Consider the following 7183-nt stretch of genomic DNA (forward strand, 5'->3'; position numbering starts at 1 on the left):
TCCGTCAGTATAGAACATATTGTTGCAGTTGATGTTTCGATATTTATTGGAAAAAATTTTGGGGATCTGCTGCACGCGTAAATGATCCGGGATTCCACGAGTTTCTTCTATCATGGATGTATCGAAAAACACAGTAGAATCAGAAATATTTGATAAGTCGACACGATTTGGAATATTCGAAGAAGGGTTAATATTAAGGGACATGTGATTGAAATACAATGTCATAAAACGGGTTTGAGAATTAAGTTTGATTAACCTTTCAAAATTTTCTATCACAGGACGGTTCAAGACCTCACATTTGATAAGAGTGCGAGAAGACAGGCTCCAGAAGCGGTTTTTCAATGGTAGTACTCCAGCTAAGACCTCCAAACTCATCGTATGGGTCGACTGCATGCAACCCAAGGCGATACGCAAAAAACGATATTGTATTCGCTCCAGTTTGATCAAATGTGTGTTTGCTGCGGAGCGGAAGCAGAAACACCCGTACTCAATGACAGACAATATCGTTGTTTGGTAAAGCCTTCCTAGAAAAAACTACTATCTCAGTCTTCGCCGGAGAGAATTCGATACCTAGCTGTAGAGCCCAAGCAGACAAATTGTCCAAGGTATCTTGCAATGGTCCTTGCAAATCGGCAGCTTTGGCTCCTATAACAGAAACCACGCTGTCGTCTGCAAGTTGTCTTATCGTGCATGAATTTGCCAGACATTCGTCGATGTCATTTACATAAAAGTTGTAAAGAAGGGGGCTTAAACATGAGCCCTGGGGAAGACCCATGTAGCTAATGCGAAAAGTTGCCAAATCGCCGTGCGTAAAATGCATGTGCTTTTCGGACAGCAAATTGTGCAAAAAATTTTCCAAAATTGGAGAAAATCCTAGTCGGTGAAGTTTACCCGAAAGAATGTCAATAGAAACGGAATCAAAAGCCCCCTTAATGTCCAAGAACGCAGACGCCATTTGTTCTTTGCGAGCATACGCCAGCTGAATATCTGTTGAAAGCAACGCAAGACAATCATTCGTCCCTTTGGCACGGCGGAAGCCAAATTGAGTATCTGATAGTAGACCATTTGATTCGACCCAGTGGTCTAAACGACGGAGTATCATTTTTCCATCAATTTCCGGATACAGGATAGCATTGCAATCGGCCTATAAGAGTTGTGATCAGAAGCTGGTTTCCCTGGTTTTTGGATGGCGATCACCTTCACTTGCCTCCAATCCCGCGGTACAATGTTTTGCTCCAGGAACTTATTGAACAAGTTCAACAAGCGCCTCTTGGCATTGCCGGGTAGATTCTTCAACAAGTTCAATTTGATTCTATCTAACCCAGGTGCGTTATTGTTACAGGACAGGAGGGCAACTGAAAATTCTGCCATCGTAAAAGGTGATTCTATCGCGTCGTGACCCGGAGACGTATCGCGAACAAAGTTTTGCGCAGAAACAGAGTCCGGACATACTTTCCTGGCAAAATCAAATATCCACCGACTTGAAGACTCCTCGCTTTCGTTGACCGTTACGCGATTCCGCATTCTTCGGGCTGTGTTCCAAAGAGTGCTCATCGATGTCTCCCTCGACGTCTCGTTCACGAACCGACGCCAATATCCGCGTTTCTTTGCTTTAGCCAGGCTTTTAAGCTTGGTATTAAGCTCCGAATACCGTATATAGTCGTCGGGTATACCTCCCTTCTGGAAGGCCAAAAACGCGTCGGATCTTTGCGTGTTGACATCGGAGCACTCTTTGTCCCACCACGGAGTTGGAGGCCGCTCTTTGATCGTTACGCCGAGATATTTCTTCGTTTGGGCTTGCAACGCGGCGTCGAGGATTAAGCCCGCGAGGAGGTTGTATTCTTCAAGTGGTGGGTGATGTTGAATCGACTCGACCGCTTTTGAAATCATTTCCTCGTATAACTTCCAATCGACATTCCGTGTGAGGTCATACGGAATGTCAATTGGTCGCATGCGAGTTGAACCGTTATTAATTGAAATAAGAATAGGCAGATGGTCGCTACCGTGAGGATCGAGGATTACCTTCCATGTGCAATCCAGCCGTAGCGACGTCGAACATAAGGATAGATCCAAAGCGCTTGGGCGCGCTGGAGGTTTCGGGATACGTGTCATTTCACCGTTGTTCAAAATAGTCATGTCGAAGTCATCGCAAAGGTTATAGATTAAAGAGGAGCGGTTATCATTGTAGGGGGAACCCATTGTCATTTGACATGCGACAACTTCGATGCCTGGAATCGAGGGGAGGGTAATACGATAGAAAGAATAGCACTTTTTAATCCCTAAAAGTACTCCTCCATATGGGGTGTCTCGATCAAGGCGAATAATATTAAAATCATGGAAGTTGAGATCAATATTTGAAGTAAGCCAAGTTTCACAAAGGGAAAATGCATCGCATTTGTTTTTATTTATCAAAACTTTAAACGAATCAATTTTTGGTAAAATACTTCTACAATTCCACTGTAAGACAGAGATAGAATCCTTCGTATACGCAGATGAATTAGGCATCGAAGGATACAATCGCTGCAAGGAGGGGCCATTGGGCAGTCAACTGCTTCAAAAATGATCTAACTGTTGGGAGGAATGCTGTAAGAAAAATTTTAATTGGATCGGGTACATTGAAAGTTTCAAAAATCCAGTCCACAATGTCAGAAAATTTCACTAATCCAGAGTTTGTTTCATCAACTGGATGTGCAAAAGGAACAACTGGGGTTCCTGGCAGTGCTGGGAACTCCTTCTGGGACTTTAAATTTGCAAGCCCAGGAGGAGTTTGCTTCGGTTTTTCCGCAGCACTGTTTGGTTTGTTTGAACTTTCATTTCACTTTGGGAAATCTTAGGACCTTTTCGGGGAAGTTTAGGAGAGAAAATATTTTTTCTCTTTCTAGACGCCCCAGGATTGGCATAAGTTGTTCCCGCTGGTGAATCGTCAGAATCGGTTTCATCAGAGGACAACAGATCAAAGGGGTTCGATGTTATGGTAGAAGTGGTCACGGTCTTCTTCAGCATCTCAGCGTAAGATCGCTTTGAACGCTCCTTAAGTGACCGCTTGATTTTATCTCTGCGCTGCATGTACACCGGGCATGTGGAGAGCTCATGCTGATTTTCCCCGCAGTGAATACATTTTTCAGCATTTACACTGCAAGAATCGTCCGCATGAGTTTCTCCACACTTGCTACATCGTGCCTTATTGCAGCAGTAGGCGGCTGTGTGGCCTAGCTGCTTGCAATTGGTGCAATTCATAACACGGGGTACATACAATCGCACAGGCAGACGAACCCGATCGATCGAGACGTGGCTAGGGAGAGCAGATCCGGCAAACGTAACACGAAACGAGTCTGACGGAGTGTACACTTTTGTGCCGTTGACAAGAGACACAGACCGCAATTGCTTGCAATCTATGATCTTTACTTTTACGTCGTGACACAAAGCATTTTTGAAGCAGCCAAAACCGCTTGCCAAGATACACTACAGTAAAGCTGCCCTGAGATCCGTCCGGGTAAAGCCTGTGGCGAGGGGGGACTGGAGAATTAACAGAGGAAGGGTTGGCAGGAGGGACAGGGTCGGAGGGGTTCGGGGATGGTGGCACGGGATGCGAGGGATCTACATCCATCGCGCTAAATCTAGCGCACTAGCGCCGACAGAACACGTACCTCTTTACTTCTTCTTTCAGCAGGGTTGGTTGTCCGAACGGTCGAAGCTGCAGCCGTTACAGCCAGCAGCACCAACACAGCAGCTCCAAACAGCCACCAGCAGCGAGCCGGGTGATCACTCAGCACAGCGACACAACTCGCTGTCAACTGTTGGCTTCTTCTTTTCCTCCTTTGTGTTGAGATTCTCGTCCACTGCTGTAGCACAAATCACTTAGCAGCCAAATCGGCTTACGCACCAGCAAACAGCCACGATGCGAAACAGTTGCACAAAGGCGGGCGACCTTGAACCTTCACTCGACCAGGCAAACAATGCCAACACTTGCTCGCGCGTCTTTTGTTTTATATTCTATCGAAGCGATCACCAAACACATCCGATACTAATGCGTGTTCGGCACAGAATGCTTTAACACGTTATTGATTTTATTGTGGCGTCCTTTACTTTTAGTTGTATAAAAATTCTGATTTTGTGTCACATAACTTTTATTCATTCGCCAGCGTTTCATTCACGGAAAACGGCGACTGACGCGCATCGACGAATGAAAAACAATTACGCAAATGCTGCTCCAAGTAAAACAGCCTGCCATGGTTGGTTCAGTTACTTTGAGTTCATCATTGAGCGTGAATTCGACGAGTATGAAAGCGAATGTTGATAAAATCGAAAAATCACTGTATTCTATTACTTATAATTCAGTATGACAACACACATTGAAGAATTTTTTGAAAATTTACTAAATTTACGAACAAAAACCTGGGCCAACTTTTTCAAGTTTAATCAATAAAGTTAGATTACACTGGTCGACAAAATGAAAAAAGTGCATTCCAAAAGCTCAAATCAGAAAAAAAAATTAAAAATTATAGCTATTAAACTATTTCTATGAATTTTGGTGCCCTAGCCATTACTAAAACGCGTCAACTTACGTGAGAGTGTCGTATAGAAATTGCTCTCCGGGTTCGTCGCTTTACCTTTATGTCTACGAGAAAACTCATAAGGTCTCTGAAAAAACGGCTAGGGACACCAAAATTCACAGGAATGGTTGAATAGCTATAATCTTTCATTTTTTTTTTGGGTTTGAGCTTTTGGAATGTACATGTGTTGAAAAAATAAAAAGAAACTAGGTTAAGATAGCTTGGAAGCAACGACACTCCCTCGAAATCCCTTTTATTTTGTCCTACTATTATCGACCAACTAGTTGAGACGTGTTTAACTACGAACAAACGAACTTAAGCCAAACTATTTTCTTTAGTTTTATAATGCATATCCAGATAAGTAATACCTGTATCTATTTTCATATAATTTTCTTCCTATAAAAAGCTCCTTTAAACAGCTCAAAAAATATCTCAAAAAATATTATTTACTGTTATAACTGGTTTCTCCTTAGCTTATAAGATACCCCAGGAATAAGAGTTTTCTGACTCCAATAAGCATTTTTTGTAATGTACCGTGTCAAATAATCGTTATTTAAAAAACATGGATATCTCGCTAACGTGAAGAAATGTTTCCTTTAAAAAAAATGAACAATAACAGAATATTAGGCAAAACAAGAATTACCACAGCTTTTGTTTCATTGCTGACTGCATACTATAGACAAACACACGTGTCGTCTAGCCGCACTGATGTTAACGCGCCAATCCAAATATGACGTCCGAAGTTATAAATAAATTGGTATCAATGATTCCTATTCATGAACGATGAAATGATATGATAAAAAAAGTTTCTCATTTTTATTACAGGCTTGTTAGGTTGTGCAAATTAAATGAGCTGCGTTTCCTAAACATGTTTTGCGATTTATGCTCTCTCCATCTTCAGTTTCTTTTAAGTTTCCTTTAAAAAAAATGAACAATAACAGAATATTAGGCAAAACAAGAATTACCACAGCTTTTGTTTCATTGCTGACTGCATACGATAAACAAACACACGTGTCGTCTAGCCGCACTGATGTTAACGCGCCAATCCAAATATGACGTCCGAAGTTATAAATAAATTGGTATCAATGATTCCTATTCATGAACGATGAAATGATATGATAAAAAAAGTTTCTCATTTTTATTACAGACTTGTTAGGTTGTGCAAATTAAATGAGCTGCGTTTCCTAAACATGTTTTGCGATTTATGCTCTCTCCATCTTCAGTTTATTTTAAGCATTTGGTACTGTTGGAAACATAATACCATACCGCATGTACCTATACTTTTGAAAATTTGTCAAATCATTTGAAAATTTACATTCATTCACCTGGCGATAAATATACGAGCAAATCGCTTTGTATCGCGCCAACTGTTCAATGTAAACTGCGTCAGGCACAAAGCATGAATGAATATATAAGGCACCGAACAGACGCCTTCCACTCATCAGTCGGTGTTCTTCTGCGTTTGGTCTACATTAATAGAAGAGGATGAAATTCTTTCTGTCCCTAGTTGGGACCGTCTGTTTTGCAACCATAATTCAAGCCCAATCCCAAAGTACGGTATCTATCAATGTGGCCGGTAATGTTACCCTTGGTCTAGCGGGCATCAATACCACGATCGCAGCGATTAACGCCACTATCCTCAAAGCGGATGCTGCCACTCTGGCAGCATGGACAAATTTTACCAAAACAATGATTACTAACCTGACCAGTTTAATGGATCGCTTCGGGAGTTATCCTAGTTCGATTAGTTCCCAGCTGAGCTCGCTGAACAATACAATCGTCAACCTAAAATATCAGCTTAATAACACTGGACCCTATTTATTGTCAACTGATTACGCGTTGAACGACCTTTTCATGAGTGTCTATCAAGTAGCGAATCAAACAGGCAGTTTCCTTAATGATGTGGCCCTCAACATGTCCAGCCAAGCAATATGCACCAACGATTATTCAGTTTCCTGTTTACGAAAGTACGGAGCCAACTTGACGGCTACACCAATCCTGATGAGCCGATTCAATAACTGCCTCGCTGCTGAAAACACCAGAATAGGCGCCATCGGAACAAATGTCACCGCTCAAATGAACAGCAGCATCGCTACGGCTCAAAGCTTTATCAATTTAATCTCCATTTGTAATGTTCCTACGGCAGCTGCTTTGAACCAAAGTTGGCCTCAATTCGTGCCAAGCGCTCAATGCCTCAGTTCGGTAAGAAAATGATCCATACCAACCGTAGTAAAGCAAATTGTTTAATTTTGATTTTTCTTCTTACCCAACTAGTACCTCAATCAAATCGCGTCCCAATCACAAATAACCTCCGCGGATTTTATGTATGCAATACAATCTGTGCAGGTTCAAATGGTGGTTTTCAGAGCTAATCGGTGCGCCCAGCTGGCCCAGTATGACATTCAGGATGCTACGGTTCGTGTACAAGCAGCGTTTACCAAATGCTTGACCACGGGATCGTGAAACGAATTTTGCTGAAGTGACAACAACAAATTAAATAATCACGTAGTTTGAAAGAAGTCTAAGTTGTATCTTATAAACATAGGATAATTCATGAATAAAATATATGGCAGACATTACACAGTAATAACTAATTTTTCAAATCAACACGTTTATAGATGTTAGTGTGT

At 41.8% G+C, this 7183-nt stretch overlaps 1 protein-coding gene across 1 annotated transcript; it reads left to right on the forward strand.

The window, feature by feature from the left end:
- The first annotated feature begins 6007 nt into the window (after window positions 1-6007).
- LOC129724675 (uncharacterized) lies at window positions 6008-7183 on the forward strand. The gene is made up of 2 exons (XM_055679757.1): window positions 6008-6755; window positions 6828-7183. Exons 1-2 carry the CDS (start codon window positions 6039-6041, stop codon window positions 7014-7016), a joined length of 906 nt encoding a protein of 301 aa, XP_055535732.1. The 5' UTR covers window positions 6008-6038; the 3' UTR covers window positions 7017-7183.

The sequence above is a fragment of the Wyeomyia smithii genome, chromosome 2 (assembly GCF_029784165.1).
Source record: "Wyeomyia smithii strain HCP4-BCI-WySm-NY-G18 chromosome 2, ASM2978416v1, whole genome shotgun sequence".
Classification (NCBI taxonomy): Eukaryota; Metazoa; Arthropoda; class Insecta; order Diptera; family Culicidae; genus Wyeomyia; species Wyeomyia smithii.